Below are 25,654 nucleotides of genomic sequence, written 5' to 3'. Positions count from 1 at the left end.
CAAATCCCAAAGTTTCTCTCTTTGAGTCCATCTCTGTAACATCCTTTCCAATCTTAGGGATTCTTCCTCTAAACCTGACCTCTTAGTGCTGGGTGGCTTTTCTAGAATATACTCCCTTTTGAAACTTAACTTTCATTTCCTAAGAGATCATCTGTTCTAAGACTTTAAATACCACATACGTGATGATAAATCCCAAATGCCTACTTCTTTTTCTTTCTTTTTTTTTAAATTTATATATAGGGAACATATTTCATATACACAGGTTTAAGAACATAATGATATTTCCCACCCTACCCCCCTCCCTCCCTATCACCCCCACTCTCCCTCCATCTTTTTATTTTTCTTTTAATTTTTGCAACGACATACTTTCAATTTACTTTATAATCATGGCCTTAACCTTCCACTAAATAAAGAATTCAACAAGTAATAAGCAGAAAAATCAGTGTTCCTCAAGAGTATAGACACGGGCTATAAATTATAATACAATCTCAAAATGTCGGTTTTGCTCATATACATTGCTTTTTTGTATCCTGTATATTATTTAACAAAAATAAGGGAAAACACATGATATGTGTCTTTTTGAGACTGTCCTATTTCACTAAGTGTAATTGTCTCCAGTCGCATCCAAATGCCTGTTTCTAACCCAGTCTACTCTCAGTTTCAACTCTGAATCTGCAGCTGTCTAATTGGCATTTTTAATTGAATGGTTCATTGGAATTTCACATTTGACTGTTCAAAAAGTGGGCGTGCTACTAGCCTGGTGTGATTGGCTTACGTTGTGGTGCTTGAGCAAGTGCTGACAGAGGAGTGCCACACACCGGTAGACTTTGGAGTTCTTGATTACCTGCGGTGGAGAGGGGGTTCATGCCCTAAAGAACCCAACCCTGGAGCTCATAACAACAGGGTTTCCAAGGGGAAAAATACAAGGAGGGGAGGTGGAATACATGGTTACTAGGGTCAAGCTGACCTAAGGCATATGAGTAACTAATATCAATTACAAGCTTAAAGAAAGCAGTTACAACCTTGACATTAGTCCAGGTCCTGACCTAAATCCTATGTGGGACATAGACTAATTACAATCTTAGCATTAATCCAGGGTTCAGCCTATCTGTTTTAAGCTTGAGCAGTCATGGTAGGGGATTTTTGTGTTTTGCCAAGCAGGATGCAGTGTATTGTTATTGTCTTAGTTTTAGACCATAGTTTTAGACCAGAGTCTCACGGTGGAGGATGCTTTCTCAAGATGGAGTCTTGGATGCTCTTAAAATGGAGTCCTACTTTCAGGTTGTCACTTCAATGTTGTATATATCTGCTGAGATATTATACTATATCCCATACTAATCCAAAATCATAAAAATTAATTGATTAATTTTTTCTCCTTCCTAATTTAATTTAGTGGCTACTGAAATCTCACTGCTTCATTGTAATTTTTGGAGCTTCCTCATACAGTTTTAATGTAAAAAGATATCTGAAACTCTTATAGTAGTATGAATTGAGATAATTTGACATAAATATAATTCTTAAATTGTAACACATATTGAATTATAATATGTTAATTATTTTTTACAAAGGTAAGAACTTTCATTGTGCAAGCCTGAAAGCAGCCAAATCATGTGACTCAGAGTTTACCAGCGATGTTAGACATCTCCAAACTTGCCTGAGCTCATGGGGGACAATCTGTAATATTCATGGGGGAAAAATGCAGAAAAGGCCTGTTTTCAAGCTTTCAAACCCAAAATTGGCTACCATTTTATTTTTAAATAAATGTTGAAGGGAAATATTTTACTGATTCAAAAACTGAATTCTTGGTTCTCTTCCTGCCTCATTAAAATACAGCAAGTGATCAAATACAACTCTGTTCCTCCCTTAGGCTATTGCATTTTGAATCATTCCACAACTTTAGGGAAAAAGCTGTGACTCATTCTCCATGCTGCTGCTTTCTTCTCTCTCAATGTCTTCGCTGTCCACAGGTCAGCATCTTACATAATTGTCCCATTTCTCCTGGTCTGTGTGGCTCCTTCTGCATACTCAGCAGCATTGTCTCTCCTGAGTTACTACTGCACTCTGCCCGTTGTCTCTCCATGACCCTCTCTGACATAGTCTCTATGGAAAAGCCAGAGAAATCCTCGGGAAATATCAACCCAATCAAGGCATTCCTTTGAACAGAACCTTGACGTCCACTGTGCATTAAGTAAGTCCTCCTCGTGGTTCCCCATGAGATTCACATGGGCAGTCTTGGGCTGATCCTTCAAAACCATCTCACACCATTCTCTTGTGTCCACTGTGGTCAGCCACATTACCTTGCCACAGTCTTCCCCCTTTTCTAATCATATTTATGTAATTGCATTATTATATATTATATATCTATAGCTATGTCTACATATCTCTATCTCTATCCTCTCTACCTCTACCCCTATCCCTACCTCTCCTTTGATTTCATCCCCAGTCTGCTGCTTTCCATCTTCTCATCTTCTGCCTAAACGCCATCTCCTCCATGAGATCCCTTTTGGCCACCTGCAGTTCTCCCATTGCAAAGGACTCTTTTCCTGTGCCCTCTCCATTCCCTTCATCACACATAACGACCTATGCATTCACCCTTTTAATTATTTTGAAGTTAGCTTACTACTTCACTGCCATCTCTCCAGCACAGAAACACCTAAGGGGCGCTCAGTGAATGTGGGATGGGACATCAACAGGGACAGGGGCTGTGACCCTCCTTCACAGACAGGGGCATGCAAGTGGTTAGAAGATGCTTTGATGCGAAAGTAAACTTGCTGATATCGACATTTCCCTTTATCTTGTCAGGGGTATACTACCAACTTAGGTGTGAATGGAACTCTGCTTTAATCATCAAATAGATAAGCAACTATGGGATAGGAGCACAGACCTTTTTGGAATCTGGTGAGATGTGTTCATAGAGAGGGCAGACAGCTCTGCCTACTTATGCCTACTTACTTGAACTCCACAGATTGTTTCTAGGTCCTGGAAGGAGCTCCAAGCTCCTGCCTTCAGCCTGGTCCAGCCTCCAGCTGTTGCAGGCTTTTGGGAAATGAAACAGCAGATGGAAGATCTCTTTCTGTCTGTCTCTGTCACTCTGCTTTTCTCTCTCTGTTTTTCTGCCTTAATAAAAAAAAAAAAACTAATGTGAGATAATAAGTATGAAATTAGAGCCAAAAAGTGTTCTGTGGCTCTACAACAATTCTCTAGTCAAACTCCATGTAACTACAGAGCCACATAGTCCCCCACACATTTCGAAGTTTCAACTGTAAGGTGAATCTATGGTAATTTTACATTAATTTACTGAGTGTTGCCTGCTGTAGACTTATAAGAAATGTTATATAGAAGGAAGTGATGTTATATTCCATAGCATTTCAAATGCAACACTCTCGCACTAACGAGTTTTCAAATATCCGTCCACCAGTCAACTCTTTTTTTTTTTTTTTTTTTGACAGGCAGAGTGGACAAGTGAGAGAGAGAGAGAGAGAGACAGAGAGAAAGGTCTTCCTTTACCGTTGGTTCACCCTCCAATGGCCGCTGCGGCCGGCACACCATGCTGATACGAAGCCAGGAGCCAGGTGCTACTCCTGGTCTCCCATGGGGTGCAGGGCCCAAGGACTCTGCACTCCCGGGCCACAGCAGAGAGCTGGCCTGGAAGAGGGGCAACCGGGACAGAATCCGGCGCCCCGACCGGGACTAGAACCCGGTGTGCTGGCGTCACAAGGTGGAGGATTAGCCTATTGAGCCGTGGCGCCGGCCCACCAGTCAACTCTTAAGTTTTCCACAATATCGGAATGTTTACTGCTTCCTTTCATATGTACTGATGAAATTTGCAGTAATTTGAATTTGTCAATATAAGGACATGTGGATAATCTAGAGCTTTTATGAACTGGAAATCATTTCCTGATTAATTTCAAATGTCTTAAAAATGGCCAGGCTTAGACCATTTTTAAATGTGCTGTAAAGGGCTGACGCAGTGGTGTAGTAGGCTAAGCCTCCACCTGCGGCTCTGGCATGCCATATGGGTGCTGGCTCACGTCCCAGCTACTCCTCTTCCGATCCAGTTCTCTGCTAATGGCCTGGGGAATCATGGAAGATGGCTCAAGTATTTGGGCCCCTGCACCAGTGTCCGAGACCCTGAAGAATCTCCTGCCTCTTGGCTTCGGATTGGTCCAGCTCTGGCCATTGTAGCCATCTGGGGAGTGAACCAGTGGATGGAAGATCTTTCTCTGTTTCTCTCTTTATATATAACTCTGCCTCTCAAATAAAGAAATTAAAATCTTTGAACATAAAAAAGTGCTATCAATAATAGCTCCCTAAAACACCATTGCACATTTCTTTACCATTTTTGCATTGGTGGACTATCACTAGTCAACTCTGATTGAAAAGCAGGAAAGCACAAGCAATTCGGGGAACAATATTAGAAGCATTACTGTATCTGTTATACAGTCAAAGATTGCCTGTCTATTCCTATCTAAAAGTGTAGGTGTTTCTTCCGGAGTCTTTGATCTAGAATTTGAATTGTTTATAATAAAGGTAGCCAAGCATGCCTTAAAGCCACAGAGGTTTGTTAGACGATTGAGGACTGAAAATACTGGGTAACCCCTACAATGAGCTGGCATCAAAGTGTTTTAAGAAAACAAATGGTAATTTCTAACTCTCTTCTCTTTATTTGCTGCTTCCTTATTTCTCTTCCCTTCAGGATCCCCAGATGTTTTATGGTGTTTTTTTTTTTTATTAATTCTAATCTGATCTCTTTGGGATTGATAACACTTATTGATTAAGCTATTCATTTCACCCATTATTTACAGCTTTATAACTTAACCTATTATGTTTGTTTCATGTACAGTTTTTCAGCTCTCTTTTGTTTGAAAGGCAGAGTGACAGAGGCAGAGAGACCTAAAGAGTGATCCATCTTCCATCTATTGGTTCATTTCCCAAATGCCACAACAGGCAGGGCTGGGCCAGGCCCAAACCAGGAGCCAGGAACTCCAACCTGATCTTACATATTGGTTGCAGGGACTAAAACAGTTGGCTGTCACCTGTAGTTTTCCAGGCAAATTAGCAGGAAACTGAATCAGAAGAGTTTCATGTACTTTTTAAAAATCTAAACTTTTTTCAGTGTGGTTTGCTTTTTAACAATTTATTTTTTAAGGAATACAAATTTCATATGTATAATTTTAGAAATATAGCTATTCTTACCACCATACCCACCCTCCCACTCATACTCCCACCCTTCTTCCTCCCTCTCCCCTTCTCAGTACCATTCTCTATTAATATTCATTTTCAGCTAACTTTGTACACAGAAGACCAACTCTATACTAAGTAAATATTTCAACAATTTGCACTCACATACACACACACAAACTCTTTGAGAACATGTTTTACAGTTAACTCTCATAATACAACTCATTGAGGACAGAGATCCTGCATAAAGAGTTAGTGTAGTGACTCCTGTTGTTAATTTAACAATTAATACTCTTACGTTTGATGTCAGTGACCACCCGAGGATTTAGGCTAGGCTATGGAAGCCTTTTGAATCCACAAACTCCGTCAGTATTTGGACAAAGCTATAAGTAAAGCAGAAGTTCTCGCCTCCCTTTAGAGAAAGTATATGATTTTTTGATGGCCACTTATTTCCGTTGGGATCTCACTCACAGAGATCCTTCATGTAGAATATCTTTTGCCACAGTGTCTTTGCTTTCCATGCCTGAAGTGCTCTCACGGGCTTTTCAGCCAGACCAGGAAATCTTAAATGCTGATTTTGAGGTCAGATAATACTTAAAGCAATTGCCATTCTATGAGTCTGTTGTGTGGACTGCTCCCATGTTGGAACATTCTCTCCTTCTTAATTCTATTATAATTACCCTACACTTGATCGTATTTATATGGTCACTTTAACACTTAATCTTATCTATATGACACTTAATTATGATCACTTTAACACTTAAGATGACTTTTTTTTTTTGACAGGCAGAGTGGACAGTGAGAGAGAGAGACAGAGAGAAAGGTCTTCCTTTTGCCGTTGGTTCACCCTCCAATGGCTGCCGTGGTAGGTGCGCTGCGGCCGGCGTACCGCGCTGATCCGATGGCAGCAGCCAGGTGCTTATCCTGGTCTCCCATGGGGTGTAGGGCCCAAGGACCTGGGCCATCCTCCACTGCACTCCCTGGCCACAGCAGAGAGCTGGCCTGGAAGAGGGGCAACCGGGACAGAATCCGGCGCCCCGACCGGGACTAGAACCCGGTGTACTGGCACCGCAAGGCGGAGGATTAGCCTAGTGAGCCGCGGCACCGGCCTTAAGATGACATTTTTATCACCCAGTTAATGCTATTTGGGGTCCCATGACAAGTTTTTAACCCTTAGATGTACCCTTAGATGTTAGTCCTTAGGAATATATGCAGAAGTATACAGCTTTAGTTACATACTTCCTCCTCTGTCTCATTCCCACTCTTAAAAGCCTGTGGTGTAGACATGGAGAACTCAGGTTTGGAATTAGACTGCCTAGGTTTGTATTTTAACTCTATGATGCATGCAACTTTGGGTAAGTTATATCCTCTTTATACCTCAGTTCCCTTGTCAGCAGCATGTGAGTAATTGTAGAAAATACTTCATGGGAACACAGTACTAGCAATTATTATTACCAGTCACTACTGGTACTGGTCTTGAAGACAATTTACTGATACAAAAAGGATAAATACCTTGAAGGCAGAGCACCAGGGTCTCACTTATCCCCTGGATTGTACCCAGGGTCTCACTCATCCCCCGGGTTGTACACACTGGGAAATCTGACGATCTAAGCTATTTGATGAATAGGAAACAAATGGAAGGGTATGCAGTACAAAAACAGAACGAATCTTTGGTCTCTGGAAATGATGGAGAAACTAAAAAGATGAAGGTGGACACAGGGGTAGCATAACTGTACCTGCTGTTGTAGGTATCACTTTAGTCTGACTCTGAATGTCCGTACTTTTATACAATATCATCTTCCCTACGTTTTTTCTTCCTGCCTCAATGTCACTGTCTCTGTCTCATACCCAGTTTGAGCATCCAGTAGTATAAATAGAGTCTCAATCACAATAAACTTGCCAGATCTCTTCATCAATCCTTCCCCTCCACTTGCAAAGTTGAAACTTCATTTCACAACCAAAAGTTGGATTTAAGATCATGTTTGATTAAATCACCTGACTGCGGGTGATTTTTTTTTAAGGACTTACTTATTTTATTCGAAGGGCAGAGTTACAGAGAGGAAGAGGTTGAAAGAGGTCGAGAGAGAGAGATGTCGAGAGAGAAGGAGAGAGAGAGAGAGGTCTTCCATCAGCTGGGTCACTCCTCAGATGGCCACAATGACCAGAGCTGGTTCGATCCAAAGCCAGGAGCCAGGATTGTCTTCTGGGTCTCCCACTTGGGTGCAGGGGCCCAAGGACTTGGGTCGTCTTCTACTGCTTTCCCAGGCCACAGCAGACAAGTGTATGGGAAGTGGAGCAGCTGGGACCCGAACTGATGCCCATATGGGATGCCAGCCCTGCAGGTGATTTCATTCTCTAGTTCTTCCTTCTTTCCCAAATAGCCATTGCCATTCTTTTTCCCTTTGGTTACAGCAGGTTCCGTCCTTCCTGTTCTCTATTCGGAGTTTACCCGTAAGTTTCCAGACAGTGTGATGAGATCCCAGGATATGGAAGAGAAAGTGTTATCTGCAGGCATCTACTGGGCTATTTCTCTTTGCTACTGGGGAACCCAGCAGGGCCCTTAGCCTGGCCATTTCTTGCTGCAGTTCCCATCATAGCCTGCTGGTGCAGAATGCCAGAACTGCATGCATTAGAGGGGGCAGAGTTAAGCCTTTGAATCGATAATGATTAGAAATTAGACCTCCCGTGCTTTACCCATTTTATTTTTATCTCTGGAAAATACCTTGAAACCACCCTCAACAGTTACTTGTAGGAGGACTACACAATGGTACAATTTCCCTTGGTATTTTTGAAATAAATGTGGTTGACTGTTGAGGGCCCCCTTCAGTGAATATATAGAGATTTAAAGCTTTTAAGAATTCATGTTCTAATCTTCTGGAACATTGGTGTTATCACAGTTTCCCAGCTGAAGTCACGATTTGTGTACCCCAGGGAAAATCTGGAATTTTTCCCAGTTGGTATCTGGGTTGTTTGCTCTCATATTAGCACATAGTAGAGAAAATCAGAATTAGGCTTGGCAGATCCATGAGACGCCTACTGACTTTTTGGTCACCAGAATTGATTCTTGCTATCAGCATCATGTCATAATTCGTGTGCTTCTGCATACACATGTGCGTTTTTGTCACCAGGGTTCAGTTGGAAATGATTAAAAATAGACTTCACTTTAAAAAATTTTTTAAACTTATTTATTTATTTATTTCAGAGATAGAGTTACAGAGATAGAGAGACAGATGGGGAGAGAGAGAGAGAGAGAGAGAGAGAGAGAGAGAGAGAAAGTCTTCTATCCACTGGTTCACACCCCCCCCCCCCCCAATTGGCCACAACAGCTGGAACTGGGGCGATCTGAAGCCAGGAGCCAGGAACTTCTTCCAGGTCTCCCACGTGGGTGCAGGGGTCCAAGGACTTGGGCCATCTATTGCTTTCCCAGGCTATAGCAGAGAGCTGGATCAGAAGAGGAGCAGCCAGGACTGGAACCGGTGCCCATATGGGATGCCACCCAACTGTGCCACAGTGCCAGCCCCTAGATTTCCCTTTATAAGACATCATTATTGCCAATATCTATGACAGGGATATAGGAGTTGATACCAAACAATTGCTTTTACAGTTCAATTGCAACATTGTGTCATTTGTACTCCTTTTAGATGGAAACATGTATTTTCCAAGGAAGAAAGAAAAATGTATGTTAATTAAAATTCCTAATTCTGATTCATATTCTAAAATTGGTGAATCATTGCAGAAGACAAGATACTAAACACCTCAAAAAAGAAAGATTTTTTGAGAATTTTACCTAGTGTTTACTCAATTTTCTCATTTTTTCTAACCTCTGCTTGATTATTTTTGTCACAGTTAATCCCTTAAGAGTTTTTCTGTTTCTATTAGTTTGTTTCGTTTTTTAAGATTTATTTATTTATATGAGAGGCAGAGTTACAGACAGACAGAGGGAGAGACAGAGAGAAAGGTCTTCTATCTGCTGGTTCACTCCACAAATGGCTGCAATAGCCAGAGCTGATCTGAAGCCAGGAGCCAGGAGCTTCTTCCAGGTCTTCCACACCAGTGCAGAGACCCAAGCATTTGGGCCATCTTCGACTGTTTCCCAGGCCATAGCAGAAAGCTGGGTCAGAAGAGGAGCAGCCAGGACAGGAACCGGCACCCATAGGAGATGTCAGAGCTGCAGGCGGAGGCTTAGCCAACTATGCTACAGCACCAATCCATCTTTATTACTTTTAATGTGCTAATAGCTGGATATATTTCATCCTTTTCTTTTCAAACTAATGCCAAACTTCAAGCGTGGACTTCTTGTGAACTAAGTCTTGCTATGGTGTGATTAGATACAAATTATGATTAATAGTTACAACTTGCAAAATTTGTTGGATTATGGTATTGGACCTTATAGCGTTGGACCTAATGGTTAAGACTCCAGCTAGGATGCAGGTGTCCCACTTGGAAGAGCCTGGGCAGCATCTCTGACTCAAGCTTCTGAACGTACGTTCCTGTGGACACAGACCCGGTAGGCAGCAGCAGTGACTAAAGTGCTTGGGTCCCTGCCACCCGTATCTAGACTTGGAATGAGTTCCTACTTCTTGGTTTATGGCCTGGCCCAGCTGTTGCAGACATTTGGAGGGTGAACCAGCCTGTGGGAGCCTTGTCTGTCTGTCTTCCTCTTTTTGTGCTTCTCAGCTTCTTAAATAAATAATGTGCAGATTAGGAGACTCACTTTTAGTGAGATGAAAAGAATCTCAGTGACATGCAGTCTAATACGAGCATAGTAGATGTGCCCATAAAGCAATGCCACCAGAAGTGTGGCTCAGCATCCCTGAAAACTATAGTCAAATTATAGTAACCTGGATATGGACTTCAGGAAGCACCTGACCCTTGCTTTCTTCCTGAAGGCTCAAAAACTGGACTCAGGGGTGAACTTTAGCAGTGACTTGAGAAGAGAAAAATAAAAACACAAGATCTTGATGCCTACTGTGAAAAGGAACACCTTCCCTTAGAAAGCTAGGTGAATCCTGTGAGAGTTTTCATGTGTTAAGGTGTGTCCCATTATAGCTAAGATACAACATCAAACTTACCGTTAGGAGTTAATTTCTGGATGTGGTATTTGCACAAATGCTAGAGGAAGTCATTGTTATCATCAGCATATATGGGTCCAAAGGATTTTTTGTTGAAAAAACCTTTTTGATTTGTTAAAATCAAAATTAAATCAGAAAACTTAAGATATCACCTTAAATAATAATCAGTGTTTGTCCACATGTAAGACATTGCACTAAGTCCTTTGCTTACAGTATCCCATTTAAGCATTGCATGAGACTTGTAGTATTTTACTATTCTTATGACCAAGAAAATTAAAGTTCAGTAGTGGCATAGTTGTAACATGCAGTCAGCAAAAAAACCGTGGATCTGTCTATCTCCAAACTCCATTTTTTAAAGGTTTTATTTATTTGAAAGGCAGAGTTACAGAGAGAGAGGGAGAGACAAAGAGAAAGGGATCTTTGATTTGCTGGTTCACTCCCTAAATGGCTGCATGCTGTGGCTGGGCCAGTCTGAAGCCAGGAGCCAAGAGCTTTTTTGAGTCTCCCACATGGGTGCAGGGGCCCAAGGACTTGGACAATCTGCTGCTGCTTTCCCAGGTGCATTACCAAGGAGGCAGATTGGAAGTGGAGCAGATGGGACTCAAAATGGCGCCCATATGGGATGCTGGCATTGCAGGTAGCAGCTTTACCTGCTATGGCACAACACCAGCCCCAAAGTTCATGTCCCTTTTCACCTGCTATTCTGCTAAGTAGCCACAGATCCTTCTGTCCAACTATGGGGAGAGACTGAAACCAATAAGCAGAGGTGTGTGTTAGGTATAATGGGTAATTTGCTGCTTGGGGCGCCTGCATTCCATATTGGAGTGCTTGATTTGGGGTATTTGGCTCCACTGCTGATTCCAATTTCCTGTTAGTGTGCACCCCAGGAGGAGGTAGCAGGTGATGGCTCAAGTCGTTGGGTCCCTGCCATCTATAGGGTAGATCTTGATGGACCTTCTGTTCCTACTTCAATCTAACCAAGCTCAGCTCTTGCAGACTGTTGAGGAATCAACCACATGATGGGAAATGTCACTATTATCTGTGTTTTTCTCTGCCTTATGAATAAATAAAATTAAAACATTAAATATAGTAATCAATGATTATTTCAGCAACACCCAAGCATCAGCATAGATGACAACTGGGAAAAACAGGCAATCTTGTTGGAACTAGAAAAGACTGTAATAGAATGTCTAATAAGCTTACGGTGGCACCGAGTGGTTACTGTTTACAGTTTTACAATACAACCACCCCTAGTCTTTCAACAACCTGCAAGGAGACTTTTCACCTGAGGCCACGTTTCATCTGTCACCAGTGCTCGGCAGGTTTGGTCCAGGGAAGGTTCTGTCACCATGTGTTCCAGCAACCTCCTTTCCTTGCATGACTGCACACGGTCCTATGGTCTCCTCGAGGCCTCTTGTTGTGCTGTTGTTGATATGTGGAATAACTAGGGGGCCGAGGAGGTGGAGCTGCTCGTGTGGCCTTGTGGATAGTGTTTGGTGTTCTCCCTGACCACTTCTAAAGGCAAGGGGTTGAGTCTCCACCAGAACCAAAGCACATTTTCATTCACCGGTGAATACAGTAGAGAGTGATAGCCAGGTGTTAGGATAGGATCTTGTGCTCTCAAAACTCTGGTGTTCATTTCTTAAATAAACGTATTCATTGAGGAAATGTTTTTGGCCACAATAGCAGAAACTCTGATTTAAAGTGACTGCAATATATATGTCAATTTTTTTTTTCTTTTTTTTATTTTTTAAATACAACAGATAATGTAGGATTCAGTGTTGTTAAAAATAGCTCAATGTTGTCATCAAGGATTCTGGTTTTTTTCCATCACTTTACTTTTCTATTCTTGGTACTGTTCCGACCTCCATCTGGTAATAAGGTAGCTGCAAAACTTACAGGAAAGGTTCAGAGTGTTGAAAAAGATGATTTGTCTTGTGGCTGTGCTTAGGAGAGGACATACTTTCTATAGAAGCTCCTAGAAGATACACTAGGAACAGAATGTGATCGGTGCCAGTGCTGTGCCTGCTACTCCACTTCGATCCAGCTCCCTGCTGAGAAAGTGGTGGAAGATGGCCCAAGTGCTTGGGCCCCTGTACCCATGTGGTAGACCCAGGGGAAGCTCCTAGCTCCTGGCTTTGACCTCGTCCAATCCCAGCTAATGTGGTCATTTGGGGAGTGATTCTCTCTCTCTCTCTCTCTCTCTCTCTCTCTCTCTCTCTCTCTCTCTCTTTCTCTCTCCCTGTATCTCAAAGAATGATATCACTCAGTCATCCATGAACCATTCTCTGGCTGGCTCACATTATATTAGGACAGAATAGGTATTCAATGGTCAATTGCAATGTATAATATGGCCCTCCATATGAAATGTAAACCAAATAACGTAATTGAAGCCAAGGATTAGAGGCAATCACTAAAATCAATTATAAACAGAGTGATTGCTAAATAATTACATAAAATTTGTCTAAGGAGAACTTCTCTTAAAAGGTTTTCCATATTCAATGTAAAAGGGACAGTTTCTTAACACTTTCTAATTATTTTTAGACATATGCATATTTTGTTTTGCATATGAAATATTAGCATGTGAAAATATAATCTTTTCCTGCTATTCTGTGTGTTATTGTGAGTAATTGATAAAACTCTTCATGAAAAATATTACTTTATTGGTAGTAAGTTTACACACACACACACATACATATATAAGATTTATTTATTTATTTGTAAGTCAGTGTTGCAGAGAGAGAGGAAGAGGCAGAAAGAGAGATCTTCCATCTGCTGGTTCATTCACCAAACGACCACAATAGCCAGGGTTGGGCCAGGCCAAAGCCAGGAGCTGCTTCTGGGTCTCCCACGTGGGTGCAGGGGCCAAAGCACTTGGGCCATCTTCCACTGCTTTCCTAGGCCATCGCAGAGAGGTAGATGAAAAATGGAGCAGTGAAGACATGAACTGGTGCCCGTATGGGATGCCTGCATTGCTGGTGGCAGCTTTACCCACTATGCCACAACACCAACCATATATTATATATATATATATATATACATATACATATATATATATATGTATATATATAATATAATATAATGACTAAATATATATATATAAAATATAATATAATGACTAAATAAAATTAGAAATTTTTAAAATGATCTGTTTGATACATAATATGAAAATGCAGCCACATAATTTCAATTTTTAGGTATCAGATCATGCCTAGAAAACTATGTAACTAATATGACAAATGGACTGTAAGATAACTACTTAGATAATTTAATTCAGGAGTTTTAAACTTCAGTAAGGTAAAAGATGCAATGAAAGAAAAAAAATTATTACAAAAGACATAAAACAAGAAAGTTTTTTTAAGACATATTTGTTTGAGGGGCTGGTGCTGTAGCACAGTGGGTTAATGCCCTGGCCTGAAGTGCTGGCATCCCATTTGGGTGCCGGTTTGGGACTTAGATGCTCCACTTCTGATCCAGCTCTTTGCTATGGCCTGGGAAAGCATTAGAGGCTGGCCCAAATCCTTGGGCCCCTGCATCCGCGTGGGAGACCTGGAAGAAAGTCCTGGCACTTGGCTTTGGATCAGCACAGCTCCGGCTGTTGTGGCCAATTGGGGAGTGAACCTCTCTTTCTCTCTCTTTCTCTCTCTCCCTCTCCCTCTCCTCTCTCTGTGTAATTCTGCCTTTCAAATAAATAAATACATCTAAGATGTATTTATTTATTTGAAAGGAAAGATGTATTTATTTATTTGAAAGGCAGAGTTACACAGAGGGGCAGAGCCCAAGAGAGAGAGGTCTTCCATTCGTTGTTTCACTTTTCAAATGTCCTCAATGGCTGGAGCTGTGCCAATCCGGAGCCAGGAGCCAGGGGCTTCTTTTGGGTCTCCCACATGAGTGCAGGGGCCCAAAGACTTGGGCAATCTTCCATTGTTTTCCAAGCCATAGCAGGGAGCTGGATCAGAGGTGGAGCAGCCAGGATTCAAACCCCTGCCCATATGGGATGCCTGCATTGCAGGTGGCGGCTTTACCTGCTACACCACAGTGTCGGCCCCAACTGGAATGTTTAAAAACATAAAACCAGATGACAGGTGTAAGTTAAGGGAGTAAATATAAACATTTTAATTTCTCAAATCCAGGTAAATACAGTCTGTGAGAGATGAAGTAATGCAAGGTGAAGCAGAAGGCTGAATGAGAAAGGGAAGAGACAGGTGTTCTACTAGAAGGACCTGGTGGGTTCTAACCTGCTCCAGTGGCTCCCGTTCTGGCTGCACCCTGGACATCCATGCCTGAGGGCGTGAAGCTGTCATCTCCATCTCACTGCTATTCCTTTAAGCGCTTGGTTGACATTCCCAAGAGGAGCTGTGGTTGAGGAAATTCGCCTGATGGGTATACTAAATAGGACAGTGCTTTTGTTTTTTGCAACTGAAGTAAAAAATTAAATGTTGCACTACTTGTGACTGTTTATCTATATAAGTCTTCCTTTCCTCCTAATACTTGTTCATGGAAATTGCTGGAAATCAGGAATGCTGAATGTGATAGGAATTCAGGCAGTGAAGGTCCTTGGCATAGTTTCCGTTATTAATAAAGTTATCATATGATTTTCACAAGTCTTTGCAGACTCCACGTATGGCACTGAGAAGCTAAAGAACAGTCTACTTCTGCTACGAGTACTAGTTCCCAAGACTTCACGAGCTTTGTTTGCCTATTTTTAGGTCATATGTGGTACAGCGCTGTGTTTATTTTTCTGCCAGGTTCCAATCATGTGTCCCCAAAGCCGTATTTTCTAGAGGGAAGTAAATCACAGTGGAATGCCACTTGTGAGTTGGGGATGAAACACTGGAGATAGGGGAAGTACTTACTGATGCTGCAAAATTCTAAGGTGCAATTTCCCAGGGCTAAATTTAACCCAACCAAGCACACATGGTATTTTAGTTGTTGAAATTGTATTGCCTTAAAAATGAGTTTTTAAGACCAAGAATAGTTCATGTGTGGGAGTTGAGAGAAGTAATAGAGTGAAGAGAGGTGAGAGATTGAAGCCCGGGGTACTTGACAAGATAAATTCCAACAGACAATTTGAAACTGGGATAATTTCTCTGGGAACCTGGAAGCTTTAGCTTACAGTATTCTGCAGAACTAGTAAATTTTCAGAATTCAGGGTGCCGACTTTTCAAAATGTGAAATGATTTTATCTTGAGGAAGAAAGACTTCAAAAGAATATGGTGGAATGAGAATTATAGAAAATAAAAGGCAGAAAAACACAAAAATGCCCAAGAGTATATTTATCTATTAGGTTGAAGGACTATTTTCTGCTGCCTCAAACAGGAAAGATTTTATTTCATTTAATTCTAAAGTAAAAAAGGCAAATAACATTATCACCATTTTAATGAAAGAAGAAAAGGAAAGCAGAGATAATCACTGCTGTCCAAACTAAAGACAGGTGCTGAACATGACTGGGACTCCAGCAGGTGTCTGCATACCTCCATTCAGAGCAGCCTCACACAGGAAACCAGAGGGCCAAACTCTGTGTGAGTGTCCACTGGAGGACAAATATGTTTACATGTACAAGAGAATACCAGATCCCAGAAGGAAGGAAATTCTGACCTTGAATTCATTGTGCTGAGGGAAATAAGCCAGGAGCCAGTGCTGTGACATAGCAGATAAAGCCACCGCCTGCTGTGGAGTCCAGTCTGCTCCTCTTCTGATCCAGCTCCCTGCTGATGTGCCTGGGAAAGCATTTGAAGATGACCCAAGGGCTTTGGCCCCTGCACCCACGTGGGAGACCCAGAAGAAGCTCCTGGCTCCTGGCTTCGGATTGGTCCAGCTCAGGCTGTTGTGGCCATTTGGGGAGTAAACCAGTGGATGAAAGACCTCTCTCTCTCTCTCTCTTTCTCTCTCTCTCTCTTTATTTCAAATAAATAAATCTTAAAAAAAGAAAAGAGATAAATAAGCCAGTCTCAAAAAGGAATAATAGTTGAGCTCACTTACATAAAGTACCTACAGAAGTCAAATTAATGGCTGGCGCTGCGGCTCACTTGGCTAATCCTCAGCCTGCGGTGCCGGCACCCCTGGTTCTAGTCCCGGTTGGGGTGCCGGATTCTGTGCCAGTTGCTCCTCTTCCAGTCCAGCTCTCTGCTGTGGCCCCCGGAATACAGTCAAGGATGGCTCAAGTGCTTGGGCCCTGCACCCCATGGGAGACCAGAAGGAAGCACCTGGCTCCTGGCTTTGGATTGGCGCAGTGCGCCCGCCGCAGCAGCCATTTGGGGGGTGAACCAACGGAAAAGGACAGCCTTTCTCTCTGTCTCTCTTTCTTTCACTGTCTAACTCTGCCTGTCAAAAAAAAAAAAAGTCAAATTAATAGAGACACAATGTGGAATGGTGAGAAGGACAGACAGAGAACAGTGAATGACTAATGGGTGCTAAGTTTCAGCTGGGGATGAATGAATGAGTTTTGGAGACAGGTGGCAGTAATGGTAACATAACAATGTGAATGCATTTACTGCATAAAATTAACTGTAATCTTAAAATGTGTAAAATAAAATTAATTTTACATATAAGTATATATTGTGTTTTATGCATATGTATTCATTTACTGCACATGCAAAAGTGATTGCCCAATTTTAGAAACTAATAGCGGAGCGAGTCCTTTCCTTTCGCCGCCTTGGCCGCAGCCATTAGCATGCTCAGGCTTCAGAAGAGGCTTGCCTCCAGCGTCCTCCGCTGTGGCAAGAAGAAGGTCTGGTTTGACCCCAATGAGACCAACGAAATCGCCAATGCCAACTCCCGTCAGCAGATCCGGAAGCTGATCAAAGATGGGCTGATCATCCACAAACCTGTGATAGTCCATTCCCGGGCTCGGTGCCGGAAAAACACCTTGGCACGCCGGAAGGGCAGGCACATGGGCATAGGTAAGAGAAAGGGTACAGCCAATGCCCGGATGCCGGAGAAGGTGACCTGGATGAGGAGGATGCAGATTTTGCGCCGGCTGCTCCGGAGATACCGTGAATCTAAGAAGATTGACCGCCACATGTACCACAGCCTGTACCTGAAGGTGAAGGGGAATGTGTTCAAGAACAAGCGCATCCTCATGGAGCACATCCACAAGCTGAAGGCCGACAAGGCCCGCAAGAAGCTGCTGGCTGACCAGGCTGAGGCCCGCAGGTCGAAGACCAAGGAGGCCCGCAAGCGCAGAGAGGAGCGCCTTCAGGCCAAGAAGGAGGAGATCATCAAGACTCTGTCCAAGGAGGAGGAGACCAAGAAGTGAAGAGAAACAACGCTCCCTCCTGTCTGTACATAGCAGCCTTGGGGATTGCCATGGGTCAGTCATCAAAATCAAACACGTCTTTATCCGCAAAAAAAGAAACTAATAGCAAGATAAAAAGAATCAACTCAGGGAATTCTGAATTTATGGTATCTTAATTCCATAAATATTTTGAATATTGCACTTCACTGGAGTTGCTATTATTTATTCCTTCTCCATTGCCAGTATTATAAAAATTTTAAAAAAAATACATGAACTTCATATCTTGAGTGAGGATATCACGAGAAACATGGATTCTGAGCTGAAAAAGGCAGCATCTGTGAGTTTTTACTTTTCCTTATTTTATAATTCTTACTGAATGGTTGAAAATTGAGAACAACATGAGTCTTATTAAAATTTCCTAAGCTACTTGGGTTTCAGCCACACAACCTTAGGAAGATTGTACATGGCAGACCCTGAGAAGCCTGGCGTATTCAGGGTCCGTTTTGGGTCCCTGATGGCTGCCTTTAGAGCATTTTCTTCACCTCCAAGCTCATGCTGCTTTGCTCAGCGCTGTTTAAAGCATTTGAATCCTTAGCATTCTAGAGCTGTGTCATCTCCTGTGGTAACCTCTCACCTCATGTGGCTACTGAGCTTGTGAAATGTGGCTACTCTGTGCTGACATGTGCCACAGGTGTCAAATGAATGACAAATTTCAAAGACTTAGTAAATAAAGAAATATTTTAAAGATGCCAATTACATATTGAATTGTGAACATTTCAGGCCTGTTATAGTAACTAAAGTAAGTTATTAAAGTTTAATATTACATGTGTCTGCTTTTTTAATCTGTCTTTTACAAAATGTTAGCTTGCACAGCATGCAACTGTGGCTCGTGTTACATTTAAATGACCAAGCTAGTCTGTGATGTTGAGCCGAGTGTATTAATGAGAGCCCACCCTAGGCTGACATCCTTGGCTCTGGGTGCAGTTAGTTGCTGTGAGTGGAGGGGTTCTACTCCGTTTCTGGAAATCACACTGTATGTCACTGCCCCACCTTGAGAGTAGCAGCTTGTGTCTCTGTGCCATTGATCTCTGAGTCTATTATTTGGGGGTCGTATTTCATAGTTTCAGGCCAGGTTCTCACATAACACATCGTTTGTGTTTGCAGTATGCATTCATTCTTTAAAATCTCTGAGAAACACTTAGATAAATTCAAGACTAGACAACGTGGAACCCCAGGGACGTGAAGGAAGTAACACAGGCACCAGACACTGAACACTGATTTGCTTATGCACTAGATTTCCTGGAAAATGGGGGAGTCAGTGAAATCCTGGATGTTTCAGGTTGAAATGTTACAGAGGCACTTCTTTTCATTCTCCTGAAATACCTGATCTCCATAAAGTGTGCTAGCGGATGTGAAATAAAGATCTGTTGCCCACATCTAAAGCCACAAGATTCTTGTTTCTTTGAGAACAGAGCTAGGTTTGCTCTGTTCCTCTATTACCTAAATCACTTCTACATCCTTTGCTCTTAAATATTATGCAGATTTGATTTGAGATATGTTTGTCAGGCGGGGATTCAAGTTGGTTTTACAAAACATACGCACTTAAAACTTAAGAAAAGTGCTTCTCGCCAAAGGAAAAATAAATAACATTATGTGTTCTTTACTCACGAAAACTTGTTAAGAGGACATAAAATATTTTGGAAACCCATTGCAAAAACCCTGCACTTCTTCCACTGATGGAAGTTAAAATATAATCTAACAACTCCCCATGTAACTCACACAGGCCTTGGTCCTGGCTTCACTTGAGCTTGAACTCTGATGCCTGAGGTCTCTCTCCGTCCTTTGGAAATGCAGCCTGTATTAGTGCTGAACCTGAAATATCAGAGCTTGAGAACCCCTGAGGCTGTAGTGTTCAGATGAGTAGTTCCAACTGTTGTAAATTAAATCACAATTAAAACCACTCATGTGAAAAAAATAGTGTTTAAATGGCTAAAGTAAATGATGTGGTCATAAATGTCAGACTTACGGGATATTCTGATTGCGTGTTTGTCTTTTTAAGTAGGTTTAGTGCACTTCTGCACAGTAACTATAGTGAGGATGTTAGAAGAAAATCAGTCTGCATTGAAACTTGCAGTTTCTCAAAGTCTTGTTCCTCATGCTATCTTTAGCCTCTGTTAAAAATCAGCTCTTTAATCTCTACCTTATTAGCAAACAACACAATTTCAAGTGTAAGTGGAGGAGAGCAGAGAAATTCTGGAGTTAATAGGAATTTGGAGCTGAACTTCAGTGTTCATTTATTTCACTCCTTCAGTTATTTTTTTATTTTTATTTTTTTGACAGGCAGAGTGGACAGTGAGAGAGACAGAGAGAAAGGTCTTCCTTTGCCGTTGGTTCACCCTCCAATGGCTGCCGCGGCCGGCGCGCTGCACTGATCCGAAGGCAGGAGCCAGGTGCTTCTCCTGGTCTCCCATGGGGTGCAGGGCCCAAGCACTTGGGCCATCCTCCACTGCACTCCCTGGCCACAGCAGAGAGCTGGCCTGGAAGAGGGGCAACCGGGACAGAATCCGGCGCCCTGACCGGGACTAGAACCCGGTGTGCTGGTGCCGCTAGGCGGAGGATTAGCCTGTTGAGCCATGGCGCCGGCCTCACTCCTTCAGTTTTTAACTGAGACCTCTGAGGGCTACATAAGTTACCCAACAAGACTTCAAAAAGTTCATGGAAAATGGCGGTGAACGATTTATTTTGTTCATGCAAAAAAATTTGAAATTCATGCATGTGAGAATAACAGAAATATGTACTATGGAAAAATTTCACAAATTTCAAACATTTTATACCAAATTTATTTGGTACAATTGGTACAATACTTACTTATTTTGTACCAAAATAAACATATTGTCATTAAATTTTCCATAAACTCCTTTGACAAAAAGCAAGATTTATTTATTTAAAAGCAGAGTTAAAGAGAGAGGAAGAGATGGGGAGAGAGAGAGAGAGAGAGAGAGATCTTCCCTCCACTTGTTCACTTCCAGAATGGTGGCAAACACCCCGGGATTGGGTCAGGCAGAAGCCAGGAGCCAAGAGCTTCATTTGGGTCTGCTGTACAGGTGCTAGGTGCCCTAGCACTTGGGCTATCTTAACTTGAGCCAGTGGCCATGGGGTTCTGGTGTCACAGGTGGTGGTTTAACTCACTGCGCCACAACGCCAGCCCCTCTACGAGCTTCTTGACGTTCCCATATGCAGGATCGGACAGCTAATTTATAAAGAGTTGTAGTGCCTGTGTCCTGGTACAGTCAGCTCTACAGATTCATGAAGAGCCTCTTAGTATTTGCTGATGAAAAGAAAACATTGCACGCATGTGATTTTTCACCTGGGTTACTCTAACGGCCTATTTCCATGTTGGACTTCTTTCCTGTAATTTCCTCTGGGAATTTCATTTTTTCCCCAATTGTTATTTTCCTGAAATCCTGATGCCCTTGGGGATTTGTCCTCCTTTCTCAGCTCTGATTTTCTGTCCAAGAGGTTCAGTGCCTTTCCTGCTGGTAGCAGTCTCCAGCAGTGATGGGTGAGTGCCCTAGTAGTTGGCAAACCGGGGAGACAGAGGTACAGTTTTATTTGTCCTAGAGCTGAGGATACTCACTGGTATCTTAGGATGCTTGCTCAACTGCAGCAAACACTGTGGACCTGGGGATCTTGCTGACCGACCCTAGGTTCTAGCTCCATCCCTGTGGCTGTTGGATGGGGAGGGCCTCTGGAGCAACCCTGTCTAAGAGGGGAGCCGGCAGAGTACATTAAGGAAATCAGAAGAGGGAGCAGAGGGTGTGAATCCCAAGCCGGCCAAGAACAGATGCTCAATGCCTAGAATAAGATGTGACTGTCAGAGGCACTGGATGAGAATGTGAGAGGGACACTGTGTATCTTCAGAGCAGAGGCCATGTGGGTTAGTAACGTGATATGATGCCACGTTTGAAACTTTCACCTTACAGGCTATAGCCACGTAGGCACTATTCAAGTACTTTGTATAAAACAGAGAGAAATATTTAATTGCCTGTTTATGTTTGCTGTTCTTTTTACTGGAATCATATGGTAAAATAACTAGAATTGAAAAAAAAAAGTTATGAGAACTAAATTTTAATTTGTACATGCCCTAGACAAAGATTTTTTTTCACATACGTTTTTAGGTGAATTATATAACCATATAAACAGTGCGTGTAGAACAGGGCTAGACAATAACCCCTTAGATGTATGAAAGAATAGTACTTAAAATTAACCAAATTTCACTGGATAAAGAAATGTTTTTATCTTCATGGATTTCACAAAAAAAAGCACTTTGAGTTAAAGGCAGACCTTCGTGAAGATAGCACATGAAGCGAGACTCACTGTCATGCAAAATCATGATGAAACAAAGAAAACCACAGTGCTGTGTCATAAAAAATTCTGAAAAGTAACCATTTTCACTATTTTTGGAATGAACTATGAGGAACTATTCATATCTAGAATCTATAAAAGTGATAGTGAAATTATTACTTGGAAAAATTCTTAATGTTAGAATAGCTTGATATGATTTTAATTCATAGAAGGATATTTTCTAAAGTATAATTACAATTATGGGATTCTTTTAAATTAAAGAAGGTGAATATAGTTTAGATTCAAGGTCTATGAAATTTTAGTAGGATTTCTTTGAAGAGAGATTTAAAGGCTTAGAAAACTTGAAAATTTAACAGAAGTCTAATGATCATTTCTTTGGAATTCTTGTCCAGATGGAATTGTTAAGTTCACATCCTTTTATTACAAACACTTAGTAGTGTTGCTAAATTTGATATTTTAAAAATTGAAAAGAATAGTTTCTCTTAAAAATAAGGCAGAAGTCTCCCTGCAGTGATAACTGGAGAGCAACACTAAGTAATATAAGTAATAAAAAATGAAGGCATGCTTGATTTTGCTTTTGGCTCAAAGAAGCAGAAAGGTGGGAGTTTGGTGCAACTGTTAAGACACTTCTTGGGGTGCCAGCATCCCATACAGGGTCCAGAGTTCAAATCCTGGGCTCTTCTCCCAATTCCAGCTTGTTGCTAATGCACACGCTGGGAGGTAGCAGGTGATGGTTCAAGTACGTGGATCCCTGCCAACCACGGAAGACACTCAGTTTGAGTTCTGGGTTCCTGGCTTCAACCCAGCCTAGTCCGGAATATAGTGGGAATTTAGGGAGTAAACCAGCTGATAGAAGATCTCTCTCTCTCTGTCTTTTTCTCTCTCTCTGACTGTGAAATAAATAGAAGTTTTTTAAAGAGAGAGTTAAGTTACTCTGAATCAAAGAGAATGAAAGAACAGTACACATGTGAGCTACCAGAAGCAGATTCAGAAGCAGAAACCATGTACTATGGTGGATTTAACTTGTTAGTGAAAAGAAGTTTAGGCCAGCGTTGTGGCTCATTAGGCTAATCCTCCATCTGCGGTGCCAGCACTCTGGGTTCTAGTCCCGGTTGGGGCACTGGATTGTGTCCCTGTTGCTCCTCTTCCAGTCCAGCTCTCTGCTGTGGCCCGGGAAGGCAGTAGAGGGTGGCCCAAGTGCTTGGGCCTTGCACCTGCATGGGAGACCAGGAGAAGCACCTGGCTCCTGGCTTTGGATCGGTGCAGTGTGCCTGCTGCAGCAGTCATTTGGGGGGTGAACCAACGGAAGGAAGACCTTTCTCTCTCTCTCTCTCTCTCTCTCTCTCTCTCTCTCTCACTGTCTAACTCTGCCTGTAAAAAAAAAAAAGTAGTTTAAAAATTATATGCTTGCAGCTTGGGGCGGTATATGCAGAGAAAAATGAAGGAGCAAGAATCTCACAATGATTCCACACTGTGGTCTGTGACTTCTTTTGTGATAACCCACTTTGTACCTTTGGGTGGTTTTCCCTAAGACAGCAGCCTACAGCATGTAAATGTTGTGGTACCCTGTCCTCAGTCTACAGAATGTAAACAATGTGCTGCACAATCCATTAACTGTCTAGAATTGAAGGAATTCACAAGTCTTCTAATTAAAATGAGTATTCAGTGTGGTCAAGAAAGACAGAAACCATCATGGATGGATGGGTTGAAGGATATATGGATGGACCAATGGATAAATGGATGGATAGACAAATGGATGGATGGACAGTTGGATGGATAAATGGAAGAATGCATGGATGGGCAGACCGATGGATTAATGGATGGATGGGTGGATGGATGACAGATGGATGGATACATAAACAGAAGTTGATAAATTCATGTAGACATATGTATGTATCTCTATCTTCATAGATAAATATAGAACTAAACTAGAAATGTAAGAAACACATACTTAGAACATACTGCTGAAGCTGCATATAGGATGAGAACAAAGATCTTAAAAACAACAAGAGAGAAAAGGCATACTACCTAAGTTTGTTTTAAAGACAGACTGATGGCAGATACCCTCTGCAATATGAGACATGGAAGACAATAGGAAAATAATCTAGAATGCTCAAGAAAATTAACTACAAAAGTAGAATACTTGAAAGTTTTTAAGTCAAGGCTTGTGTTATGATGCAGTAGGTTAAAGCTCTGTCTTTCAAATAAATAAATCTTTTTTTTAAAAAAAGTTTATAAGTCATATAAGGATGGAGGGAAATAAAATGTATGTCTCAAAGTGTAGCAAAAACAAGCACTGAATGAAAGAATGACTAAAAAATCCACACCCTCTCCGAAACACAGGTGAAATCAGAGTAAAGAAACAGTATTTCAAAAGAAAGTACTAAAATACTACATCATGGTTAAATGAAGAAATTGAGGGAGGTGTTCACTTCTGACTAAAATATTTGAGGGCCATATTAGGGATATTGAGCTCAATCATTGTAAAAAGTGGTATCCATAATTTTCAAAGATGATAGTAAATACTGAAAAAGTAAAGAAATGTTATTTATTCTCAGAAGCCAGAAAGGAAAAATAAATGTGCAAAGAAGAGCCATAGTTGACAGAATACACACACACAGAGCAGGTGGTAGAGCTACATTAATTAAAAGGTAGTCATAATGAATGCAGACATATTAGCTCACTCAAGAAGGTGCAGTGTCTAACAGCTCTGAAGAAAAATGAAGGCGTTTGAAACTCGGAAATCAAGTGTCTGCGAATACTAACTGATAGAATCAAAAAGGGAGAGAATGATCCAACATGGGAAGTGGGGTACACAGCAGATTCCTAGAATGGCAGATGTCCTAAACAGCACTCTGGCCTCAGAATCAGCTCGGATCTGGCTGAAGAGCCCATGAGAGTATTTTAGGCATGGAAAGCAAAGACAAACAAACAAAAAAAACCACCTAAATGAAAGGTCTCTACGAGTGAGATCCCAGTGGAAAGAACGGGCCATCAAAGAAGGAGGTACCTTTCTCTGAAGGGAGGAGAGAACTTCCACTTTGACTATGACCTTATCTAAATAAGATCGAAGTCAGCGAACTCAAGAGGCTTCCATAGCCTTGGAAACTCATGACTAAAGCCTAGGGAGATTTCTGACGCCATGAACAAGAGTGTCAAATTGTTAAGTCAACAACAGGAGTCACTGTGTACTTTACTCCTTAAGTGGGATCTCTGTCCTTAATGTGTTGTCCAATGTGAATTAATGCTATAACTAGTACTCCAACAGTATTTTACACTTTATGTTCTGTGTGGGTGCAAACTGATGAAATCTTTACTTAATATATACTAAATTGATCTTCTGTATATAAAGATAATTGAAAATGAATCTTGATGTGAATGGAATGGGAGAGGGAGAGGGAGCGGGAGATAGGAGGGTTGCGGGTTGGAGGGAAGTTATTGGGGGGGGGGAAGCCATTGTAATCCATAAACTGTACTTTGGAAATTTATATTTACTAAATAAAAGTTTAAAAAAGATGAATCTTATTGAAGAATGGGATGTGAGAGGGAGGAGGTGGTGGGAGGGCAGATATGGGGGGAAGAACCACTATATACCTAGAGTTGTAGTTATGCAATTTGTACTAATTAAATAAAAATTTTCTTTGAAAAAAAAAAAGAAAGAAACTTGGAAATCATTCTAAATGAACAAAGGAGAAACATACAACGAGAAACAGATATATGAAAATAAAAAAGAAGATAGTTAAGCATATTTAATAAGATAAAATGAATAAAAACTTAAATAAAATCTAGATTTTATTAA

General features: G+C 41.6%; 2 protein-coding genes across 7 annotated transcripts in view; both read left to right on the top strand.

Moving 5' to 3' along the window:
* Positions 1–25,654, top strand: part of DGKB (diacylglycerol kinase beta) — a 690,527-nt gene that overhangs the window by 21,669 nt on the left and 643,204 nt on the right. The window lies entirely within an intron of this gene.
* Positions 16,893–17,561, top strand: LOC133749153 (large ribosomal subunit protein eL19-like). Its single transcript, XM_062178337.1, has one exon. It carries the CDS (start codon positions 16,927–16,929, stop codon positions 17,509–17,511), a length of 585 nt encoding a protein of 194 aa, XP_062034321.1. The 5' UTR covers positions 16,893–16,926; the 3' UTR covers positions 17,512–17,561.

The sequence above is a fragment of the Lepus europaeus genome, chromosome 20 (genome assembly GCF_033115175.1).
Source record: "Lepus europaeus isolate LE1 chromosome 20, mLepTim1.pri, whole genome shotgun sequence".
NCBI lineage: Eukaryota > Metazoa > Chordata > Mammalia > Lagomorpha > Leporidae > Lepus > Lepus europaeus.
Note: the sequence above shows the minus strand (reverse complement) of the source record. Positions and strands in the feature narration are given on the sequence as shown.

What these genes read in the sequence shown, in the direction of transcription:
- LOC133749153 (XM_062178337.1), top strand. Translation starts at nt 16,927, where the DNA reads ATGCTCAGGCTTCAGAAGAGGCTTGCCTCCAGCGTCCTCCGCTGTGGC.